At 41.1% G+C, this 25,697-nt stretch overlaps 2 protein-coding genes across 4 annotated transcripts in view; both read right to left on the bottom strand.

Moving 5' to 3' along the window:
- The window catches only part of tent4a (terminal nucleotidyltransferase 4A), a 20,445-nt gene extending 8,956 nt beyond the window's left edge, over positions 1 to 11,489 (bottom strand). For 2 of the 3 annotated variants that reach the window (XM_013913928.1, XM_005745477.1), the window contains exons 1-5: positions 10,430 to 11,489; positions 6,088 to 6,211; positions 4,458 to 4,504; positions 4,213 to 4,333; positions 2,496 to 2,603 (exon numbers count right to left, since the gene is read on the bottom strand). In XM_013913928.1, the coding sequence (XP_013769382.1) occupies positions 2,496 to 2,603; positions 4,213 to 4,333; positions 4,458 to 4,504; positions 6,088 to 6,211; positions 10,430 to 11,244 (1,215 nt within the window). In that variant the 5' untranslated portion in view covers positions 11,245 to 11,489. Of the gene's footprint in view, positions 1 to 2,495; positions 2,604 to 4,212; positions 4,334 to 4,457; positions 4,505 to 6,087; positions 6,212 to 10,086; positions 10,135 to 10,429 lie in introns of those variants that run through there. The other variant, XM_013913929.1, reaches the window with a different exon arrangement.
- Positions 11,490 to 14,776: 3,287 nt separating this feature from the next.
- On the bottom strand, positions 14,777 to 24,124 carry srd5a1 (steroid-5-alpha-reductase, alpha polypeptide 1 (3-oxo-5 alpha-steroid delta 4-dehydrogenase alpha 1)). The gene is made up of 5 exons (XM_005745476.1): positions 23,706 to 24,124; positions 23,310 to 23,476; positions 20,868 to 20,969; positions 17,217 to 17,367; positions 14,777 to 17,088 (listed from the first exon to the last, which is right to left on the bottom strand). Exons 1-5 carry the CDS (start codon positions 24,014 to 24,016, stop codon positions 17,022 to 17,024), a joined length of 798 nt encoding a protein of 265 aa, XP_005745533.1. The 5' UTR covers positions 24,017 to 24,124; the 3' UTR covers positions 14,777 to 17,021.
- Between the last annotated feature and the right edge of the window lie 1,573 nt (positions 24,125 to 25,697).

The raw sequence follows: 25,697 nt of genomic DNA, 5'->3' as shown, positions 1-25,697 counted from the left end.
AAAAATTTTGTATTGTTCGATACATATGCGTACCGAACCGAAAGCACTGTATCGAACGGTTCAATACCGATACGAGTATCGTTGCACCCCTACTGGCCACCATGTGAAAATCAACTCTGAGGTGACCTTTCAATGACAAGACTGCACCGAGTCTGTCACACCCACATGTTCACAACATCAGCTCACTGGGTTGGTGTAGTTTGTGGTTGTCAACAGCAGGCTTTCTCGCTGTGACGTGCATTCCCAGCGATCGCCGTTCCAACATGCAACCACGGCAGCAAACAAAAGCCCCAACAAAATCTGATAGCTCGCGGCAGCAGCGGCACCTGGAATTCCTTTCCCGCATTAGTTCCTAAAACTGTGACTAAAGTGGGCATGGATCAAACTCGAGCAGGAATTTCTGTGCGAAACTCACCTCTGCTGTGCAGATTTAGCAACAAGAGCTTCAGCAGGACACAGACTCTGACGGAGTTAAATGGGGGCTTGACGGAGCGATGTTGCTGGTTCTGTTCCAGCTTCACTTTGGACATGAGATGAGCCGGTACAAGATTGGAGTGAAGTAAAGAGTAATGGTTTAAACTGCTGGGTAAGCTATATTCAAAGAGGGAATTTCCAATTTCCACCTCACTGCAAGACAGCAATTATGTGACTCCTCCAGTGGTTTTTTTAATTCAAATATGAAAACATGACCTTTTCCTGCTCTCTTCCTCCATCTGAGTGTATCCATTCTACTGTGCACTGTTGCCTTCTGGTCTAAGTCAACAAAGAAAGCAGTACCAGAACTACACATAGCCATAAAGTTTGACTTTAGACAACAAATTATAGGAAATAACTAAGTCTCCCCCTCTGTGCCTGGTACGATTTAACACATTGCTCATAAGTAAGCAGCAGCAATGCAAGTCCCCATGTTAAAAACAGCAAATAATATGCCTTGCTGTGAGCTAATTCATTTAGCTAACAACTTGTCAGTCCATCACTACACCAAACATGGCCACTCCTAGCTCCATAAAGCCAGCGCCCACAACCAGGCAGCAGACTGGTGAAGTGAAGTGTGTGAGTGGGGTAGTTATTTGTGCTTAGGGCTGCCACGATTAGTCGACTAGTCACGATTACGTCGACTATCAAAATCGTCGATGACTGATTTAATAGTCGACGCATCGTTTGAAGCTTTGTAAGATCACAAAAGACGCAGGAATGAGTAGTAGGATTTAAGAGTGTAATAACGGACTTAAACAGAAGATGGCAGCACTGCATGTACAAGGACGCCAGCTGCCGTTAAACCCCGAAGAAGAAGAAGCTGTGTCCCAGAATTCATAGCGCAGCCCGGCTCAGTTTCCAACAATGGCGGCAGCTAGTTAGTTTTAATGTTACTCTTATTATTCTTTCTGGGTCACAAAATAAACGTTTAACATATTTTCAGGCGAGAATGTAGCTGTGTAAACCTCAAATATCTGCTCAGTTTATCAGGACACCACATATTTTCAAAAGCGCTCCGACGTTTTCGGAGACGTCTGTTACCGACTAGCTCGATAGCGAGCCGGGGGCTAGGCTAACTAGAGCCGTGAGAGCACCGGACTCCCGGCAAATTGTTTTCAAACCCACCGCCGTCTTTCGCTACTCAGCTTAAACATATATATGAGTCACTTAAATAACTTAAAAATGTTATTGTTTGGCTTTTTTCAGTATTTTATTTGTTCCTGAGTAAATCGGTTTGGCTGAGATTAAAGTTACAGTTTCTACACAACTGAATAAACATCAAGCAGACAGCTGATTATCAGAAGTGTGAGATGCTCGAGAATTTACTCCGGTGTCCTGTTATATTTTAGATAGCAAGGAGTTTATTAAATTTTAATGAAATTTGCAGATTGTTTCGGTGAAGTTTAATAAACTATCATCTTGTCTTTATTTTTAGTTAGCACAGATCTTAAACACTTAAAGCTGTAAGCTAATGATAGTTATATAAGAGCAGATGCTGCTGGTGCAATAAGCTGTACGCTGTACGTCCAATGGATGATGATCTGATTAGTCGACTAATCGCAAAAATAATCGGTGACTAGTCGACTATCAAAATAATCATTTGTGGCAGCCCTATTTGTGCTACTGCAAAAATAGGAGAAACATCCACAGCCAGCAGCCAGCGAAGCCCTGTGAGAGTGCTTTAAGATGGAGGGGTGATCATCAAAGAAAGGTCAAACAGTTTCCAGTGACTTTCATGTGTTTTTGCTTCAGAATCCCAGCTCTGTCCAAAAAAAAAAAATCACAAATGCATCTTCAACCAAAGCCGTTGATCTAATTTGCAGTTTTAGGGACAGTGATCTGGTTCAAACCAAAATGTCATGGGTTCTAACTTCATGCTTTGTCCAGCTCTCCGTCAAATTTGATGAAAAACGGCTTAGTTTTGTGTGTAATCTTTCTGACACACAAACATATATGAAGTAATACCCCGTCTGTATCGCCAACCATGTAAAATCTCCAGCGCTGAAGGCACCTCTCACCTTCATGTAGCCTTTAATGAAGCTTGCAGCCTTGACTCCAGTCTCTACGTTAAAACTGATGTCCACCTTGACGTCAGTCCTCTGGTCGGTCAGCTTGATGATTGGCACCTGAAAGATGAAGTGAAATGGCTCAACAAACACTACAGTCATGTCTTTCTGTAAAAACATGCTCACTGTGTCCTGGAACACAAAGAGGAAAAAAGGGAACAACTGTCCCAAATGACAAGCTTTTAGAAATAAAAGCTAATCCAAAAATGAAAACTCAGCCATTAACTACTTATTATCATGTCAGTCAAGAAGGCACTGAAGCCTGTGGTCGCTTGCCTGGTTGTGTGCACAGCCCACACGACGACTGTGCGGGCCACTGAGTTGCTGTTTTCAAATGTATCCCTACAGGATAGGAGCTATAAACACCTCCGAAGTAGGTGCACACCCGAGTAGCCCGAGCTGCAGAGTGATGGCTTTGACACAATGAAGGGAAGTTGCTGTGGAACCGAAATGAGTCGATAAGTAAAGTATGACTGACCTCAGCTGAACAGATGACGGCAAGTTTTCATTTTGGGTGAACAAGAGCAGACAAAGTACGCACTTCAGCATTCGCATCATAGTGGTTTCCAAAAAACAGCAGACTATTAATCAATAAAGAAATTGACAGAAAGTCCACCACAACTCAGGAAATGTGTCACCTGTGAGGCAAACAGATGGACGACACTGACGGTGTCTCACAGGTTAAAGTGGACATTAAAGGGAATAAGTCAAAGCTTTATACTTCTGGGCACTGGAAGTGCACAAGAGCTTTTTGGTGGCAAATTTTGTTTGCCTGGATTTCTTCCAGCTCTCCTCTTGATTTCTCTTTACTGGAGCATTTATTAGTTAGTGTGAAGAACTATCATTTTATCATTAGGCCAAAGCAATCAATTACTATTTTATACACAGGGTGGAAATTTATCATGTAGTTCCTTACTGAGAAATAAGCACTTTTTAATTTTGACATTTATGTAAATTTTCTGAATTGTCTTTATTAATCCGTCTGTTTCTGTAGAAACATTTCACAAGTTTCTTTTGTAGAAAATACTGAGCTATAAAGATACAGATGTCATGTAGAGCCCAGCTGATACAGCAGGTGATTTAACAATGTGACGTATTTGACAATTGATTTTTTTTGAGACCCATAAAGCAGATTTCCATCAAGTTTATTATGAGTTTCATTTATGTTTTCCATTTTCTTCAAATACTCTTTTATGCTACTCCGGACTCTGTTGCTAACCAGGAAATTGCAGATATCGTGTCAACAAACCATGCTTTTCATTTAGCAGCCACTGTGAATGGCAATACAGTTAGATTTGCAAGTCGCCAATCTATGGTCCAACAATAAATCAGTGTGACTCGACTAGCTAACAGGTATCCAACTAAACCTATGGGATAGTTTGGACTAGTATATTAGAAAGCATTTTTCACCGTCAAGTGTTAGTTTTTCTTTGCTTTGTTTTTTTTTTTAAGAAATACCAGCCAATAACTCGTTAAAGTCTTCTCAACCAGCTGCAATAAAGGATCAGTTGCTGGCCGCTATGAACGCAGAAAATAGCCAATATTGGCTGATAGTATTGTCCCACCAATAAATCAGCTGTGCTCCAGTGTGATGGCCCAAATGCAATGACATGCTATAGGTGCACACAGGCACAGAGTGGAGAAGCACGACCTGCTTGTCTCTACTTACTGTAGCCTTGTCCAGCACTTTAATGGAGTTAGGGTCGGCAACTTCATGCTTGCGAAGAGCTTGTTCAAGCTCTTGCAGTGGCGGGCGCTCCCACTTCCCAGTCACCATCAGGTCAATATCACTAAGGGCAAAAAACATACATGAACTAATTTAAACAAACATTAGTCCTAAAATTTAAATGACAAATCGGGAACAAAATTAAGTTGGCTATTTAAAAACTGAATAAATTTAAATCCTGCTCTTACCTTGTTGGAAGGTACAGCCCTGTGCTGAAGCTGCCATATATTTGGACCTGGTAAAACATGGTTACAGAAGTGTGAAAATGACCGAAATCACTGTCATTCATGGCATACAAGCTGACGTGTTACAGCTCTTCACATCACATTTTAACCATAAAGGGCTTGGCAACTTGCAACAACTACACTTCTAGCTCATTTGCGGTGGTGCTGTATATATCCAGTTCAAATGTTTGCAAACGACCAGGACTTAGGCATTTCCGGCTCCCTACTTCAGAGACTGTAAACACTGCCAAGTTAAGTACGCTGCCAAATTAAGTACACAATAGCAAAGAACAAAAATGCTGTGCTTGAGGGCTGCAAGTGAATGCTCTCCAAAGGAAGCGGAGTCATTTCCTTTTCCGTCAAGGCAAAAGCACCATGACAGGCCAGGGTAAATACATGGAAATGAAAAGGGAGGCTGGGACAATCTGAGGCTTGATCCATTTACCTGACAATGTGGCTCACAGCAGAAGTGGTGAAGACTGGCAGCCAACAAATCACTGCTGCGCGTGTTTTACATGATTAAGCAACGAGAGAGGCGGTGCATCAACCGCGCCTCGCTGTACTCTCCTCAACCAGCTGCAAGATCCTCCATCACCATTTCTACACCTCTCAAGTGCGAGTACAGACACTAATTTTTCTGTTTTAAAGAGTGTCTCATAACTTCTTTCCAGTTAGTTAATTATGTTCTCATTCCTTCTAAGGAAACTACAAAACAATGGTAGTATGAGGTCAGTTTTTGTTGGGTCTGACACATAGTACTTTTGTTAAAGAGGAACAGTTTGGTCAAAAGTGAGTAAGAGATCGATGCCAATCTCACGTCTGTCTGTTATTTAGAAAATTAAAACTAGGAGTCTGTTTGTTAGCTTGCGGTTTAACAGGAGGAGGGGTGACATGTGCCAGACTGAAACTTGGACGTGCACACCTACGGTCCTGTGACGCTGCCAGGTAATTAAGTCACTAAACCTGGCCAAAAAACATCCGAGCTGACTAATCTCTCACGCCCAATCACACTTCCTGATCGCAATAACTGATGTCATCTCTTGTCCAGTGATATTTCAAATGTCATATTAATACATTTTGTCTTTATAGTTTTGGAAATGTTTGTGCCTAATTTAAGCTCATTTTTAAGGGTTGTAGCCTAATGAAATTATTCAGTCAAAAATAAATTGTTTTTAAAAAGCACTAGCCGAATTTTCAAAATTTAAGCATGTTCCTTTAAATAATAAAATCATTGAATTAAAATGTACAGCTGTTAAAGGAGGGTGTAGTGAGAGCAAGGCTGGTATGCATAGATGTGCACAGTTAAAAAACAAACAGTTGGTGCTCCACCTGCTGTGGATCCAGGTTAGTTTCAAAGACTGCCAGCTGCGGCCCAAAAAGATCAAAGGTAGCGTCTTTTTCCCAGACAGAGAAAGAAAAAATAAAATAATAATTATTAAAAAAAAAAAAAAAGGGGGGGGGGGGGGGGACACTGTACTGTATTGAAACATTTGATAGTTTCAGCTATGATTTAGGAACACTGACAGGGTATCAGTGAAGTCTCTGATTTATGCTGATCCAAACAAACATGTGTGCGTGTGCATGCGTAACATACATCAACAGTAGGCCACAGCTCCTTGATGACCACCTCTATCCGGTTCACCACCTCCTTCCTCATAGCTGCCTCCTCCGGCCGAGGAGATATGTATTTGTAGAAATCCATCACCTCTTCGTGGAGTCTGGACAAAAGGACAAATAAGGGTTAAGTACAAGAATGAACTAAAAATAATCCAACTACGTGGTCACTGCTCTGGAAAGGTTCACACTGCTACTGCCGATGTATACATGTACTAACAAAGCTCATGATTACATGGACACCGCAAACTGAGAAACACTGCAACAGCTTATTAAAACATAATCGATGCCACAAGCAGATCTCAAGGTGTAATGAATATGCACCTCAGCCTGGTAGTGTTACAGCACTACTGAAAGCTTCCCTAATGAAAATGAACTTCGACTTGCAAGAATGTCACAGGGTTCAAAACCTTCAGGAAGTGGCTTCTCATTTTAGCAGGTACTGATCGTCATGTTCAGTGTTTAATATGACAAATGCGGCAGGTGGCGGATTGTATCAGCTGTTGCTAATGAACCTCAACTCTACAAGTGATTGATGACAGCCCCCACCCCCAAAAAAGCATCACTCTGTAACATCCCGGTAAAACCAGATCACGAGTAATGCTTCTTCTCTGCACCACAGTGTCATTTGAGAAAGCGCATTATCCCAAATAAGCTGCCATGTAAGGGGACTTATACTCAGTTCCAGCTTTGTATTCTTATTCTCAGACTCCAGATTAGCTTTTCACAATTCACACATCAATATAATCCTTAATCATCTTACACTGGTCCCCAGTTCATGCTCTGTCTGAAGGGTGAACAGAAGGTTTGAACAGCAGGTGGGAGGGCCGGGAGATGACCATATTGGGGATATCTGCTCTCACTGACATCATAGAGAGCCAGGAGTAGAAAAAAAATAGTGTGTTTAAAACCATCTGAGCCCAAGCTTTCAGGTCACAGAGGTACATAAACTGACCTCAAACTTTGTTTAACGTTTCTATCATTGAAGCATTACATATGTGAGACAATGAGAAAAGAATTTTAAGTCTCCAAGTATTTTCAGACAGTAAGTTTTATATTATATTGTTAAAGTGATTAAAATGGGTAATATTCCAGTGGAGTAAGAGTTACATTTAACAGTTGCATATTATGTTCTTCGAACATCTAGGCAAATTTTATTTGAAATCGCTGACGGCACGTTAGACTAGCATGGGCCCACTTTAAATTAGGAATCCATTAGCTAGCAGTGACCCTGTTGACTGATATCAACATACTGGAAAATAAAATGCCATTAACCAGTGTCGCTGGCCCATATGCATCAGCTGTGGTGCTGTGCGATACTGCAAATTTTGTTATGATCCAATACCGAGGAAATGCAGCCATATTGCAGACACTGATACGTTTAGTGCATCAAACGGCTTATGCAGTGGAGAACACTGTGTCATGACTTATGAGATTAATTATCAATAATTTGTAAACTGAACATTTTAATTTTTCATAGTGGATGTTTGAGATTTTTGAGGGGGTTTCTTACATTTCCCCCAAAAGTAAAACGTTAACACAGTTCAGTGGGCTACATACTGAACTCTGAGAATACAAACAAACGATCAATCCTATTCCGCTAGTATCAATCCAATACCAGTGTTGGGTTGGGTCATGTAGACTGATCTGACCACCTGTAATTGGCTGTGTCGCAAAAATTTTAAGATTCCTTCTTTTAAATAAAAAAAAACTTAAAAAAAAATAAAATAAAAAAAAAGCTGCGTAGATGTTACTTTGTTATTTTATTGATCTGTTGTCATTTCAAAATCATTGCATCCCTGTTTCAGATCATAGTAATAACAAACTTCAAACAGTCTTATTTTGAACTGGTGCCCTCGTTTGATCAAGAAGCTACAGCTGTTATTTCAGCATATCAAACAGATTTCTTGGGAAAATGGAGATAAATATTGGATTTGACTGGAAGATTCCCAATACTGTGATAATGGAAAACTCAATTAGGAAATCTGGTCTAATTGTGAAGTCTGAAAATGCATAAATATATTTTGAAATTGCAACTTTGTAAAACCACGTTACTAAACCTGCCTGCTTCAGTAACAGTCAAACTGAAATAATTTGATATATTTGGTTTTTTTTAAAAAGACAAAACATAAGTTTTTCTATGCCTTTATGAGAAGTCTCTTAGATCAGTACCAATTTAACCATCATAGATTCGGCTAACTGTAGCCCTGCCCCATATTGTAACCACCAGGCCAAAAATAAGCCTGAACTAAAGTGGTCAACGTGCAGAGGAGCTATGCTTTGCAGAATACTCATCTTCACTGAATACATTTGGCTTACAGAAAGACAACGGCACAACACACACTGGCCTGGGAGTCTCCCAGGCCCGTTGTTGATATGGATTTGTGTTTGACAGCAGGGCACACATAATGTACAGATTTCTGACCAGTTAAATGCCTTCGAACAGAGGAAGTCTGTTTGACCCATTCATTTTTTTTTCCTAGGAATGCATGCCACGATGCCAGTGTGAAATACAGAACAGGGGGGGACTGTCACAATCAATTACCAGAGCCCTGAAGAAAATGCACTCAGCCCCATGGGCCCACTCCTTGGTGAAAACTCTGTCAGCAAACCAGTCAGTCCAGCATGTATCCATGCTAACCGTCCAACGATTACACTCCACACAGCCCACAGTTAGAATAATAGCTATTACCAGAGCCATCCCTGACAAGCAATCTTACAGTAAACACTCAAAGCTTACAACTTTACTCCACCACAACATACAAGTATTTTTATGTTCACACTGTTCCAGTTTGTAGTGAAACTCCCTCTCTGTGCAGAACTTTAAAGGGCACCCCTGAAGGCAAACCAAAGCAACACTAGTCGGCACACAAGCTGAAACTTGTGTCAGAAAACTTGTAGAACCACGAATTACAAGATGAAATTCACTGTGGTTTCAGAAGAAAACATTCATTAACAACTTCAAATTTCTCAGCTCACTTAGATTTCACTGCAATTGGGAAACTCTGCATCACGCATGTGGAACTGCTTTCGTGACAAACACTGTTTCGTTGTTACAGAAGATTCCCAGATGGGTGCAAGCAGCCATTACAAATATCACAAATTCCTGCAACACATTCAGAAATTCTTCGCTCATTTGTTTCAGGAGGGCTTCGGTTAGTGCTCAGTTATACTTGAAAATCAAAAGCTATTCAGTTAGTGTTTTTATTACACCAACAATGCAGATATTGCAAATTTAAACAACCCTTATTTACCATTTATAGACATTAATTTTAGGTGAACTCAATACTAAGAAAATATAGCTAATCTGTGGCTAAAGCGAGTTCCTGGAAACTGATTTTAATCATACTTCAGTACTCTGGGATCCACCCTGTATGTTATGTCATATTGGCAGATCTCTGCAAATAGGGAGTGCACCCAAATTAACTTGGGCACAAAGGTAATTAATTCTGAACTAAAGCACGTACCTTGCACATAACTAGTCCTTTCCCCCACAAATTGTATAGAATTATGTTTAAAACAGTCAATATTGAGAATTAATCTCGCAGGTTTCACCTCCCACGCTCACTGTCAGATTGCCAGATTACTTTTCGGATTCACCACAGCAGATTGCTAACAGGTTAAGTGCAGTTGTCCATATCGTTCAAATTAAGCTGGTTTCAACCTCGTCAACAACAAAAAAATGTTGTAAATAGATTATCATATTTAATTTCTAGTTCTGTGTAATTACATTTCACTGGAGGAATAAAAAGGTTGTAATTCTGTTTTAAACAGTTTTTCCCGTTAAGTCCAGCCTGCATAGGAAACCGTTGGGTAAATTAGCTTTAGGCTCCTCGTTTAGGCTAACTAACGGACTACATTTAAAAGCAGCGTATCCGGTCGGCACCTTCTAAATAAATAAACCATTAAGAAAATCTACTCAAACTCGCTTCACGCCAACACATTATTCAACACTTCAGAATACATTTTATTGCTTTACTTAATAGTTGGGCTCGACAGCTTGCTGGAATTATCGTGTTCGGTAACGGCCCAGTTTAACCTTCTGAATACCAAATCACGGCACTTCCGGTCTTTTTCTGGCCGTCTGCGGCTGCCTTTACGCAGCTGTAACGGTTAGCTAATCAGCCAACGGCAAGAAGAAAAATGTCCAGCTTACTCTCCAGTACTCAGTGTACCGCCATAATCCAACTGCATTGCAAAACAAGAGTATAATATATAACTATACTGTTTATATTGCCAAACAGACGACAGCGTCAGGAGACGTTTGTCAACTTATTACAGCTTATTTCACCACAAATCAGCGATGCGGTTAAGTCACTCACCCGAGTACCCCTGGGCTGTACTCCCTCGTCTTCCAGGGCGTGCAAGTGCTCGCATAATTGCCATTAGTGCAGTTAGAAATCGAATAATTCATCCCATAAGTGCTCGCCTTGTTGTCACTTTTCCTTCGGCCCGGGTGGTGACTGTGTGGTTGATTAATAGGTACAGAGGGGTGAACCTGATGCTGGTTCACGCAAATCTGCTGTAACTTGAAAGCCTGGTGCTCCTGCGGGTGACGGTGATGGTAAAGGTTGACATTATTGTCCATGCTGTCTCTCAAGTTGAAGAGCAGGTTGGCACCCCCGACGTTATTATTAATACTCCCCGTAACATTTCTATCCATAGTCCTCTCGAGTGAGCAGCTGGAGGGGGGACTGTCCGTCCCGGATTCCTGCGAAGACGAGGCAGATCCCGTTTTATGGGACGCAGTTTTCCCCTCACCTGGCTCGCTGATGTTCGACGGGGTTAAAGAGTTGTGTACGTTCCTGTTGGACAGTGCTCTCCCCAGCGGAGGAATCGCATTGCCGTTACCGCTACTACTGTGTGCAGCGCCGTTCGTGATGCTACGATGGCTGCTGCCGTTGCTCAGGCTTCCTGTAACGTTACCGTTGCTGCTGCAGATGCTCTTGCTCGAAGCCACGGCGGTCGCCACATTTTTTAAAACCGCGTAATTCACACACTGGTTGTGGTTTTGATTGTGGAGCTGCTGCTGAGCGGAGAGAGTCCGTACTCCCTGAGAGGTCTCCCAGACGTGCATCCATAAGGCGTTCGCAGGTCCTTTCTGTTCGGGCTGAATCCAAGCTACCCTCGGATCCATTCAACTTCTTTCTCTGGTAACCCCCCCGACAAGTCCCTAACACTTCCGAGCCCGTGATGAACCTGCGCCGCTTCTCGGACCTTTCAAAGGTCGCTACGCTGTCCGGGGTTACGAGAACAGACACGTTTGAACATTAAACCGAATTAGGACCATTGATAAAGTGGCCCCCTTTTACACCGCTAGCTCGAAAATTTGCTAGCCGATTCCTACGGGAATTCAATATGGCGTATGCTCTTCAAAATCCACACGCATGCGTCCTACCAGGGATTTCTTAAATGATTACTGCGCCCCCCCCATCCGCCCACTCCTTTATCGCTCCTCAGCCGGGAGACTGATGATTTGCAGGGAATAAATATTAGAATTTTTATTTGATAAATAATTCACTGGACAACAAATGAGGTACACGGTAAACGTCGATAATGAATAAAATGACCTGGGGTCTTTCTATTTTTTATTTTTTAAATAAAGCAGGTCCTGGCAGTCCGCAGATCCTTGTGCGCTCAGTTTCAACTTCCCCGCTTTCACCAGTGGGTGGAGGAATGGATGGGTGGGTTCAGAGGGGATCCCCATCAACACGAGGCCGGACAGAAGCTTATTGTTGCACAAATGATTGACTATTAACGTCCTGGACACGAATGCATGTCTTGAAATATTCACGGATTAAAGAGAAATCAGATATATAGATTTCCCCAATTTATATGTTATATACTCATTAGACTAGAGTTCGGGGACATTAACAGATTTGGCCCTGCAGAATAGCTGACCTTTTCCGTGGGTGATCTAGCTATGGATCCGCAGCTTCCTCTGAAAGACAAAAACTGGAACCATGTAACTTTTAAGGAAAGTATAATTTACTTCAAAAGAAGATCAGGCCATGAGACTGTCGGCATCCCAAACACTTGCTCGAGGCCACAAACTCTGGCCCTTGAAATGCTGCTCACATACACACAGCAGTAAGCCTACACTGCAGTGCAAACACAGACTGTATATAAGGACATAGAGGCTTTTCATACGATCTAAGTACAACAACACAGTAACATGGGCCTCCTTTTCCCCCGTTTATTATTTCAGATGCACACTGCGGACCTGGATTCCAAATGTTCATTTTGAAGTGAAGCACAGCAGGTGGTGTTCATCATCCCAGTATCTCAGTACTGCCCAGGCCCCACCGGTAACAGCAATTTCCCAAGCCATTAAACACTACGGTGAAGGAGTGGCAGGCAGAATAACCAGCACCTTCTGGGATGTGTATGTATTTCTTTTTAAAGAGTATCTTGCATAATGCCTGCCCCCAACCTCTGCTACTCACGTGCAGCATGTGACATAGCCAAAGAAACTCCCCCCTAGAGCAAACTATGTGTCGGCTAGGATATGCAGCTCGCCATAAAACACACTCGGGCACACACACAGATGCTTACTCCCACTGTACGCCTGCAGAAAGCCAATCTCTTCTTCCTATCTTTTCCATTTTACACTGCATGAAACACGGGCACTGACAAAGCACACTGAATAGGTTATTCCTCTCATCTCTCATGTCACGGACTCAGCTCGAGCCGAGCGCCGACACCGACTATGTCTCAGCGTGCGTGTCGTTTCAAGGCTGGTTTGCCTCATTGTCAGCTTTTATGGGATTACAACATTGGTGACGACTGGACCGTAGCTGACAGACACCTAAAAGATGCACACGAACACACACACGCACAGAAACAACAACACAGGAGAAGCTGGAGAAGCCACTAATATGCTCACAGGCATAACAGTAATAGGAGATAATATTAAGGAAGCAGGCAGTTGTCTGAGGCTGCATGTGGCTTGAATAGTAATGAGGCTGCAGTATGTTCCAGATATTTAACCCACATTAGTGGGAAGCTGCGCTTACAATGTCAGCAGCCATTACACTGTTTCTACATGTGAGCATATTGCCTGTGGTGCGTTGCCCCCACTGTGCAGTTAGGTACAGTAATAACAAGGACATCATTAGAATGAACCCACTGATTATCATCTAACCGCAGAGCAGGTTCAAAACTGCAAATCTGGGCCATCGACTTTATATGCAGTCTGTGGTCTGAACCTACAGTCCAAACTGTACCACCTGAATGCTAGATGGGGGGGTTAAAAGAGTTTAAACCTAGGAGGTGTAGGTGTGTTAATATGCGCCATCTACAGGTAAAGAGAACATCTTCAAACTGCTGTCCATCGCCTGCATTCTGGGTGCAAAGGAGGGATCCTGCACCATTTACAAAATCATAACCAAGGGATTTTAAGACCTCAGTAAACACAAAGGAAGAGCAAGAGATCATACTGATAGTTATGACAGGGCAGAAATCAGTGCAACACCAAGTACGCTGTTTTTCTTCATGCATGACAATAAACTGAATATTTCTGTTAAAGTTAATGTTAAACAATTTGACATAAAACAGAAACTTTATATATTATAAAGTTCACCTGCACTGTTACACAGAAATTTTACACGGAACCTGAGACTAGGACTTCATGTTTCCTTTAATTTCAGACTTTTTGAGATAATATTTTGTACAAAGTCTAGTCCTATCCATGGGAGGCAAGACTGGAGCCATAAATACACAAATAAATAACTAAAGCAGCTATCACATTACCGGCTGGCTTAGGACTCCATGTTGCCATGTTGGTTTTCCCCCTTTTATAGCCAGCAGTGGCCATATTTGAAGAAGAGGGTGGATCGCTAACTTATCAACTGGACTTGACTGTTTTGAACCCTTCGTCATTTTCACTGTTGCTTCCAATGGCCACTCATACAATAAATGGCCTGTATTTGTATAGCGCTTTACACGTTCAGTCATCCACACATTCACACACTGGTGATGGCAAGCTACATTGTAGCCACAGCCACCCTGGGGTGCACTGACAGAGGCGACAAAAGTGACTTGTCAATCACAAGGTTGATCCAGTCATAAACATTTCATGCTTTATCCTTATTTCCCTCTTATTGGGTCCACAGTTTACAAAACGAACATCTTATTGTTTTCAATAAATCTTGAAAGTAGATTTCCAGGCTGGCTTTACTTTTCACATCGGAAAGCGGTGTCCATCTTTTATATACAGTCTATGGCTTGCAAGACGGGCAGAACATGCAGCAGTGGCTTGTTATTTTACTTTCCTACCACAGACGTGTGTTTGTTCGCATGCAGCGGTCTTAAAGGCTGAAGGTTGTTAATGCTGCTTAGTTGTTGCTTTTCCACGTTACATTAAATTATATAGCATGCGTATATTAAATATTACTTGTATCCAGGGCCTGTGTGTCTAAGTTTGGGACCAACAAGCCATTACACAGTGCATGAAGATGAATGGTATTACAGGCAAATGGCACACTCAGTTGTAAATAGTGTCTGTGTAATATAGTGATGCAATTACAAGGAGCCCAGACAGAGGATGCACAACTAGAAAAAAAAAAAAAAACACCCTGGAAAAAAGAGAGAGAAGGTGGGGGCATGAAGGACGTCTCTCTGCAAAGCAGCCATCATTTATCATCACACTCAGACGCAGCAGTCAAAGTATTTATTGGTGACAAAGTGTAAAAATCCCTTTATCAAATTCCTAAAGACATGACCTCAGTTGTGACAGGAAAAGGACTTCATCAGGAAATGAGTGCGCAAACTTTAAAGGTAACTGCACTTCTTTTGAATAAAAGTCATTTTTAAAACCCACCCAAAAAAAAGGGCACCTGAGTACCAACAAACCATGACATGATTTAAGAAAAGTCTTAACTTACACTGACAAGATTATGACTCACAGTAAAAAAAATGAAACCGTAATGGAGCGAAAGAGACAAGTCCAATATTTCCTGTTCCTGTCTTTACTTCCAGTTTTTCTCCGTCCCTTCAAAAACACATCTGGCACAGCTTTATTCATTCAGCACGCGTTGTCCTCCTGCTTTCACCAGGCCAATATTTTTCTCTAATTTCTTCTCCACTTCTTCACCATCTCCCTGAGAAACTCCCAGCATGGGGCATGTTTTGGGGCAACTCTTATTTTCTAATTTCAGGCATGGGTGACTTATTGACGCCTGTGCTTGATCTTCATTCTCTGTCCCCGCAGTCCATGAGTGGGGGACAGGCCTGATGCAAGTCTCAGTCTTTTTTTTATTTTTTATTTTTTTACTTTGTACATTTTCCCAACTTTGTAGTACATGCAAACAAAAAATACGAAAAAGGAACACAAAAGAAACAAACTAAAAGGAATAAAGCGCACCTAATCTGTGGGGTGAAGAAAACAAAGAATAATTATACACATATGTATAGAGAAGTACTGTCTTATCAATCCCATCCCAAAAACACCATCCACCCAGCCTCTTACATCCATATGAAGGCTGCCAGACAGGGCCCGAAGTCTGGTCCTCTCCCCGACAGGTCCAGTTCCATTCACAATCATAACATATTTGAACCTGGAGCAGGTATTAGCAGGACCCCATTCTCTCAGGGCCCGGCCGTCCGCCTGCCTATGCCTCAAAGGACCAAGAACCAAAAGCTATTTGAATTAAGAAAAAAAAAAAGAAAACTCCAACAAGGAGAGGTCCCTGCCTTATGGGGTTATAGGCTATCCATTTTGTCCACAGTTTATCAGATTTCAGTCTCAAAGTGTAGGTCATCTCTATCTCTAGAGATCTATCTATATCTATCCTCAATTACATCAGTCCATTCTTCCAATTTTAAAGGGTCACTTTTCAGCCAGTTTTTTGTTATTATCTTTTTGCTTGACACCAACATAATTTTAAACAAGTAATGGTCCTCCTTTCTTACATTTTCCCATATTCCAAAATACAATACTCGTGCCTCACATGACATGCTTTCCCAGTAAGGTTTGCTATTTTTACACTTCCAAAACACATGAGAATGATTGGCGTCCCAGTCTCCACATAATCTCCAGCATTGTTGGGGTGTTTTCAGCTGCTTGCTTTTGATATAAGGTGTAATAAAGAACCTAATCACATTTTTCCAGCCATATTCTCTCCATCGTCTAGAGCTGGTGGAATTATGCTATGAGAGACAAACGGATCGCCAGTCACCCTCTGACATAATTCAGATTCCCACTTTTGTTTAATATATAATGTTTCATTCCTATTCTAATTTTGCAGACCAGTCTTTTTTTGAGTCCAGATATGCAGTTACATTCACAAAGTTGCTTCTCTCTCAGGATTTTGAGATGACGAGGTCAGTAGATGACACCCAGAGCAAAATCCAGTAGAAAACACGTTCTACATGATTCAGAACTCGTCTATTTGATGTGAATCGACATTAAAAAGATTTGCAACAGCTGAATCTTGAGGATAAAATGACCATTTTAAATGTCTGCTTTGCATTTCCAACTTTATGTTCCAACTGGGAGAATATGCAGAGCAGGAGGAGAGTCTTAAAGCTGTTTACTGCTGATGTAGAGTGTCATAAATCCCGTATATTACCATGGAGCTACTCCATTCACAACCTTTATTTCCTCTGGAGGAGAGCTGAATGCCGCCTCTCCTGCAAACACAACACCTCCAGCACATTCAGTCCATGCTTGTTGAGGTTCCTTGGTGCTTTGTGATGTTATTACCAACGTAACAAATGATAAAAACCTTTCTGAGATGGTGACTTTTAGCTATTGCTTCTTCACACCTAGAGTGAGCTTGTTTTCAGTGGAAAAAAATAAGCTGTGTTTAAGGTTTGTTGCAACATTAGAGAATTTCTAAATTAGGCAAATGATCACGGGAATGTTCTTCGCCGTTGCAGGAGAACACATTACCTTTCGAGGTGTCCAGTTTTCTAGAACAGAAAGGGAATCAACACCTTCCTGCTTTTAGGGTAGTCCTCAAACTTGGCAAGGTACCATCTGCAGAGCAAGAACAAAGGAACAAGAAATTTTCCTGTGTTAATTCTGAATTTTGTTTAAAATGTACAGTGTGCACACTCCAGGAAAATTGCTCCGAGTGTGAGAACGCTGCCTGTTTTTGTTCTTACTTGTGGTGGGCCACAGCTCTGCTAGCGAGGACCACTGCGGTAAAGATGGCGAAGGCTGCACTGTGAACAGAGTGACCAGCCAGAGTGAAGCCAGCCCACTCTGTTATCTCGCCCAAGAAGTTGGCCCCAGACACGTACTCGAACATGCCGCCTGTGGGTGGAAGACAGCGACATTAGAGCAGGTGGGTTTCTCCTTTGATGTGCTCACTGATGCAAAAATAACCCAAACATTTTAATGCTGAGGGAAATAAAATCCAGTGACTTCTTGCAGAATACAATTTGATACTAAGCTGAAGAAGTGGTGACATTTCCACTGCCTGTGAATCTTATTTGGAGGCAACATGCAGTTACAAAATGTAAAGGGCATTCACAGAGCTGGCTTCATACCACACATACATGGCTGAGCACTCAGTATGTGACTGCAGGCTATGCGCTCAGCAGTGCTGCTACCCTTTATGTGAAAATAGCAGATTCTTGGCTGAGGGGATTCCAGACGTGCCTGTAGGTTGATCTGGAGCAACAAAGCTTCCTCATACCTCGCCTTCTCTGCTCTATTTTCTTTAAGGTTCAGGGAAGGATTGTTTCAACATGTTCAGTGCAAGTTCAGGCTCAAGGTGCTTTTGTTGTGACTACGCTCCCAGTCAGGGGAGCCGCTCACTTTGTGAACCCGTTATGATTACAGATTTATTTAACAGAGGTAGAAGCCAACGTATGGTTTGGATTTTTCAGAGAAAACAGTTTGATTCCATGTACCCACCGTACAGCCTGTTTTGCAAAAGGAATTTGGACGTGAACCAATGCCTTGTTTACCCAACCCCCTCCTTACATGTCACATCTTATACAGTGCTCAGCCAGTTAAATGCAGTAAAAGGTCACACACACTTTAAAAAAAAACCCAAACCAAACCATAAATCCACTCATGTTTCAGTTGTTAGGTCTGTTTTAGCCAAGCTGGGGCGGGCTGCACAGCGAACTCTTCCTAAAATGGGTTTACTCATCAGAGAATGTTGATGTGTTCCATTCCCCTCCCAAAAACATCCAAACAAAAGATTTATCGACCATTTGTACGGAGAACCACCAACCATCATTTTGACACTCAGTGTTAAATGCTGCAGTCCTGACTGCCTAACAACATCAAGGCTGTATAGCATGACCCAGATCTAGCTAGATAGCTCAATATATAAGGCACGGTCGTTAGATAAAAGATTAGTAATTATCACAGGGTTTGAATGGATCTGGGATGGAATTCTGATCCAGGGTGTTGGATAACAGATGTGTGGAGAATTAGACGAGTTGCTGCCTGTGTAGAGCAGCAAGTGAACCATAGCTGAACTAAACCGAGTCGAGTCTGTAGAACAGGGGTCGGCAACCCTAGGCAGGGTTAACTGATGGCACCATAGCTGGACGGGCATACCAGGCACTTTCTGCTGTAGAAAGTAAAGAGTGAAGTCCAGATCAGAGTAGCTGAATCGGGCCTGAGGAGCTGAGGGAGGTGACGGGCTGCAGAGTGAATGGCAAAAAGCTGCAGAGTGACAAGTGAACAGTTTTCTCCTTTGCAGCCTCTTTATCGTGGTTAGTGAAGAGCCGTGCAGAATATTTTGGCTGTTGGCAACTTGGTCTGTCACAGATCAAGAGGCAACTCTGACTGAGAAACCAAAGGTCATCATATGTTCTTACATTAGGGACTTTTCAGTCACATGGTTGACCCAGCCTGAGGCATGCTCTGCATTTAAGCCTCCCTTCTAACCAACTGGGGCAGTGGTTTACAAAATGAACATATTACTTTCAAGTCTCATTGAATATAACAAGTGAAAACACCAACAGCTTGTTTCAGAAATCCCATGTGAAATGTGATTTTTTGTTTTGCTTTTGTAGTGTTGTCAACTGACCCTTCTGTGCTTAAAACACTCCAATGTTAAAAATGTAAACAAATACTATAAATACATCAATCTGAAAGCACATTAGTCTCAAATAACATGAACACTTCATAAAGATGAATTATGTACACAGCCTGAATACTGAATAAGTGAGGGTTTCACATTTACACACATCTTCCACTGTACGCCTGGCTAACTGTCTAACAATTACTGTCAACTCTGTGTGGTTTAAAAGATTTCCATGTTTGTGTCAGTGAAAGCAAACACACTAAAAGTCCTACAAGTTGGACCGTATTAGAGGATGTGCAGCAAGAGCTGTTTATACAGTAATGTAAGGGCTCACAGAGGCCCAGGCAAAGACAGCTAGTGACAACCTGTGATTCTGCTTAGTGTGATCTGTATAATCATGAGACCACACTGGAAAATTAGCATCTAGCACACAGAGACCGCAGCGTCGAGGGCCATTATGTGATTGCAGGTTTTGTGACTTCCTTCTCACTCATCACGTGCGCTGCAACAAAAACATTCAGAGTCTAAACCTAAGAATAAGTAGCGCCACAATGTAAAAACGGCACCGTTTACAAGGAAGGACTGTATCCTAAAATTGAAGAAGGCCCTGTCTCAGAATTTCATGAAAGTATTTTATGCTTATTTCGAGCTGTATACTTTTATTTTTGGAATTTGCTAGAATAGCTTTATTGGAAACCATGCTTATTTATTTTATACTAATCTTAGCATGGCCCCTCAGTTACTCCTCTGCCTGAAACTATGTTTCACAAATACGTAATCGATTTGATCAGTTTCCCCCTCTACATTCTGTATGCATATGCCAGTTTTTACATGCATAAACAACATATAAAAGGTAAACTTGATGTGACAGTGTTCCGAGTTAAGCTCTTAAATAAATAAATAAATAAATAAATAAATAAATAAATAATGTTTACCAGCACAATCAATGTACAGTTCGCCCAGGACTGAGAGAAATTACATTGCCCCATTCTTTATAGCTTACTTTACAGAGTACAATGAAAACCTAATGAAATGATTTCATTATATATTGTTTTCTTTCGTCGTTTACTGATCAAATTACTAACAAAAATGTTGCATTGCTTACTTTAGGTTGAGTATGCAAAAACTTAAATAAGACTACACTTACAGAAATGATTTATCCTTAATTACTGGACACCTGCTGTTGAATTTATTTCTGAACAGAAAATGAAATAGTCTAAATCAAAGGTGTCAAACATTAGGCCTGGGGCCCAGAATCAGCCCGGCACAGACTCCAATTAGGCCCAATGGACAGTTTTGGACAATATGAAGGAGTGCACACATTTTGAACTGTATTTTCATTTTTTTTTCTCCCCCTCAACACAGACGCTACACTTTTTTGGTTGTTTTTTAACAACAAGTCCACAATTTTTAAAAGGCTATTTTATTGCGAATTAACAAAACTTTCTGCTGTACAATTACAGGACAGTCTGGGTGACAAACTTTATGTAATTTTAAACATTTATGTCTTACAGCTTAAACTGAGCTTGAGTAGTGCTGACAGATTATTTCTTCAACACAGCAGCATTTCTAGAACAGGTAGAAGAACTGAGACAACCTTGAAACGACACCACTTTTTCCTATGAAGTTATCTCAGGGACAAAATGTGTACCTAAACTCCTTTACGCTGACAGAAAGAGTTTCACTGGTTTGACCCACTGGAGATTAAAATGAGTTTAAAATCCCAAGTCTAAATAAAATGTCAGAGTCTGACTGAAGCTCTTACCTTTGGGAACCTTGTAACCAGTCTCTCCGGGCTTTCTCAGGTTCCTAAGGATGTGGTCAGATTGTACATTTATAAACCAGCCGACGAACCACAGTACCGAGCCTGGAGACAAAAGCAAAAGCTGTTTCAGCAAGTGACTGTACTGACAAAAAGCCAGAGAGCAAAACTTTGCGTTTCTTTTTCTTTTAGCATTTCCACATTTTGATGAATACTCCTGGTTTCCTTCCGAAAGCAAACTTAAAATATCATATTTTAAGTTTTCCTGCTAATTCAACTTAGGGTCACATACAGACTCGATATTTTCCCAGTTGTAACAGGACAAAAGGGAAGGTTTTAAAAGAAGAAAGAAAAGAAAAACTGCGTTGAGAAACTGTTGTTATAAATAAAATACATATATACATACATGATGCTTTAGACAATGTGCACAAATTGGCGAACGTATTAAACTGTGTAATCACTGTCATCTGTGAGGTACAGCTCTCCAAATATTCACCCACATCTATCATTTCCTGACTTTTCAAAAATAGCTCACACTCCGGCTGTGGTTCTCAGACAGAAAGAGGGCAAAGTGCCCACAACAGGTCACTTTGTTGTGGGCAAAGTGTACCTTTGTAACCTTGTATCTCTGAGTCTCGTTGATGAGTTGATGACTGAACCTGGGGTTATTTGGCATGCAGCCACCCCACTGACAAATCTGATAATTCTACCTTTCAAAAACCTTTATGTGTGTACAAACACCAACAACTATACATAACATCTTTCTCACTCACTTAGAAAAACTCAAATACATGTGGACGAATCACCTGATACCCACAGATCACATAGAATGCCCACATGGGCAATCAACATGTAAAACTAGAACATCTGGGCTTCCAGTGTATACCGAAACAGAACAGCTCGTAACCATTCTACTAGATAACACAGATTTTTTTTTTTGGCTCAGTAATGCCTCCAGTCTTCCCAGATGAGCTGGAGGAAGGGGTGAGTGAGGTCTTAGCTCGTCTGCTTAGGCTGCTGCCTCCATGACCCGGATAAGCAGCAGAAAATGGGTGGATAGATACATGGCTGGACTTATCCCAGATATACTGCCACATGTGTATATGTTGCTTTATATGGGTTTTTGAAAACTGTCCAGCAGATGCCCTGCTGGACAGTTTTCAGCACAGCACAGTGCATGTAGAGGACTATGCAATCAGCAGAGCCTCACCTTCCCCTACTTAAAACTGATACTATGTAATCCAAATGATGCAGTCTACAGCGTGGTTATTTTTTAATTGCACAAGAGGATGAGAGTGCAATTGTAAAGTGGAAACTACATCCAGGACGCTTGGCTAGCCAAGAACCACAGTGAAAGCTGAGTGAATGCCGACGCCAGCCCATCAACCAGACCTTGAACTTCAACCGGTAACAAACTGATGAGCAGTCAGGCTGCAGTCGCTGTTTCTACAGTAAAATCACAGTGGAGATCGCTTTTAAGTCGCCGTGTTGGTTTTTATCTTTGTTTTGTGCAATACCAAGGACAAAAACCCCTGTCATTAGGACAAAAACCCCTGTCATTAGGACAGGGGTTTTTGTCGGTATGTGAAACTATAGCTTACAGGTTTATATTGTTAAATGGTAATTATGAAACAATGTGTTACGGGTCATTTTACAGAGTAACATGAAAGTAATGTAACAAGTAGGATAACAAATCATCTTGAGTGCGCATGCGTCAACCATGCATGCAGCCTGTTATAGTTGCTCCTGTCTTTTCTCTTTAGTTTAACTTTTTTTCTTATTTATTTCTATGTCCTTTACTTTTTACTTAAATACAGAATTTTCCTTGGGGATTAATAAAGTATTCTGATTCTGCTTCAGACAAATTACTGAATCCTGGGAGTAATTAATCAACGTACTGCATTACTTTTAAGAAATGTTTTATTTGTAATATGTGTGATAATTATTTTTTTAGAGTAACGACCCCAACACTGATCACAACAAAGAGGGGGAAATACCTCCAACATGGACAAACATTTGACCAGACAACATGCAATTAATTTGCATGACTTTAATGTCTTTGATATGCTGCTTAGCGATGGGGGTGATTCTCAAGGAAGATCCAGAGTTTCTGTCTGATTTCTCAGACTTTTTATCTGATTTAGTTCTCAGCTCAGATAAAATAATTATTGTGGGTGATGAAGCGCCTTGAGGCGACTTATGTTGTGATTTGGCGCTATATAAATAAAATTGAATTGAATTGAATTGAATCCAGTGAGAATCGGTAAGAGAATGAATAAGGGATGGAATTGATAAGTGATATGGATATTAGCTCAATTCTTATCAATTCCCATCCCTATGTACACTTATAAAATACTAATTACACTCAGTACAACATTTTAACTTCTGCACACAACAAAATAATTCACATTCCTGTTGCAAACAGTCAGGGAACAGGACACCTACCAATGAGGAAGCATGGATGTGTAACCCAGTATGCTGGGTACTCAGCATAATGGCTCAGGTACCTGATCTGCATGAAGCCATTATAGCAGCAGAACACAAAGGCCAGAGCGAATGAAGCGAACGGTGTCGGTTTCCCTCCTCTGATTAAAAATGGATAAATGCAGGCTCTGCAGAAGAAGAAGAAAAAACACAACAAGAACACATTATTTTGAGTAATGACATGTTTATACTGAAATGTATTCATCTGTGCACATTTTGACATCTCCTGTATCTGAGTTGCATAATCAATCAGGCGTTTCTTTGCCCAGTTGAAGGGGTACTTAAGCACTGCTCCTTGCGCAAGCCTGCTTATAACACTGTATAAATAAATAAACGTGACTGCCCACGGTTGCTTACCTCTGGACATAGTGAAGGAAATACATGGCAATGAGGAGCTGATTAGGTAGTAAAGACGTCTTGGAAGAAGATGTCCAGAGTAGCAGACACATAGGGAGCAGTAAAGCTGGCAGCTCCTGGACGAACCAGGCGAACCTGGCGTTAACTGGAAATCCATACTTGCTTGTAGCATACCGCCCGTAAGGAACATTTTCAAACAGCAAAGTAATAAAAGTGCAGGCTGCCATTAAAAACATGAAGTAAGCCATGCGGTCCAACATGTACAGCTCCTCTTCCTCCGAGGAGAAGAGCATGGAGAGGAGAGTATCCATTTCGACCTGAGGGCTAATATTTAAAACTAAAACGTTCGCAATTAGCTAACTATACATACCGGTTATTCCCTAGCTTGCAGACAAGAGCCTGGACAGCGCATACGCTCGCGACCGATTCGGACCAATTAAGAGTTCTTGAACGATTACGCAACCGATCCTTTCAGCCAATGAAAGCGCTCTGTCTTTGCATCAGCATGTTAGATTGGATCCGATAGGTTTCTGAGTTCATAAAGTCGTCAGACTAAACTCGCGAGATCATAACCCAGCCGGAGAGCCGGCTGTTCGTGTATGAAAATGCTTATAAAAAGTCCAATCGGGGAAAAGTCATTTAACCTTCTCCTCATCCCCTACTTGCCAAATTTATACATTAACATTTATATCGACTGCTTTGTACAAAACTCAGCTCGGTTAAACATCTCTCGGTTTAACATACGCAAATTGTTGCTGCAGTTTATTGTTGTAATCACAGCAATTCCCAGATGAGGTTGCCTATTTAACCCATCTCTTGGGTAATAACTTTCTGCTGGGTTAATGTGACGTTGTGTTATTTACTTCAAGCCAGGGTTATGCTACAGTTTTATATTTTCCTTCTTTCCAGGCTGCCACTACTGTTCAGTTTTAATGACAAATGGTTAGTCGATCTTTCTTAATGACTCTTTCTCAAAATTGAACTATAATGTGGAGTAATGTGGAAAATAGCAACTTGTACGGTCACTTTAATACTGTTATATAAAACATTGTTTTTACTTTTCATTGCTGTTAACATATAAACACACACAAAAAGAGACAAAGAATGTTTCATATAGAATACAAGCATTTTCAGTTCATCAATATTTTTCACAAAGAGTGGCTGTGTTTTCACTCATGTTTACACACTTACTACATTTTAAAATTAACATGAAGTGTTAAACTTGGGGACATGGCCATCATCTTCACCAACCAGCAGGCGAAGATTATGGAAAGTGTGAGAGAAGAAAGGCCAAAGGACCAAACGATATCACAACAATAATAGTAACAGATTTGTGTCTGTTATGTGTCTGCATATCTAAGATGATAAGATGTCAGCGGTTAAAGTATATTATGCAGCCCCCTATAGGCCAAAAAGAATTCCTAACATATGTTTGGCAAACTGCTTGTATAGTGCTTCATGCTGTCGGCCATGAAGTTATAATGAAACAATGCTTTCATAAGATGTAGGTGGCTTAATGCAAAAAATGGGTCATTGCTAGGTGGTTGCTAGGCAATGATATTATACAGCGTTTGTCCATATAAATTACATGTTATTGTTATGGAAATAAAAGAATAGGATGCTTTCATAGGGGGTTGTTGGTGGATAAAAAAAGAAAGAAAAGAAAAACAGATCATTTTACCTCTTTGCTTGCTGGTTGCCATGCAACGTGAAGATAATATATTTAACTAGTGTTTTGTGTGTATAAAATTGCTGTGATGAAATAAAAAAGATGCAACATTTTAAGGTGCAAACAGTGCATAATTGCTAAAATAGGTCAATTTAACGGGTTGTTGGGTGGTTACTAGGCAGTATGATGATTCATAATATAGGACCTTTAAGGGACCCGTTTGGTTGATCAACTCCTGATCGTGTAGGATCACTGGTTATTATTATTTATTTATTTATTTATTTTTAAAACAGAAATTTGATGAAGTAGGATTAATATAACAT

The sequence above is a fragment of the Pundamilia nyererei genome, unplaced genomic scaffold (assembly GCF_000239375.1).
Source record: "Pundamilia nyererei isolate P.nyererei 1_Seehausen unplaced genomic scaffold, PunNye1.0 scaffold00159, whole genome shotgun sequence".
NCBI classification, from domain to species: Eukaryota; Metazoa; Chordata; class Actinopteri; order Cichliformes; family Cichlidae; genus Pundamilia; species Pundamilia nyererei.
This window is presented reverse-complemented; position numbering and strand designations above follow the sequence as displayed.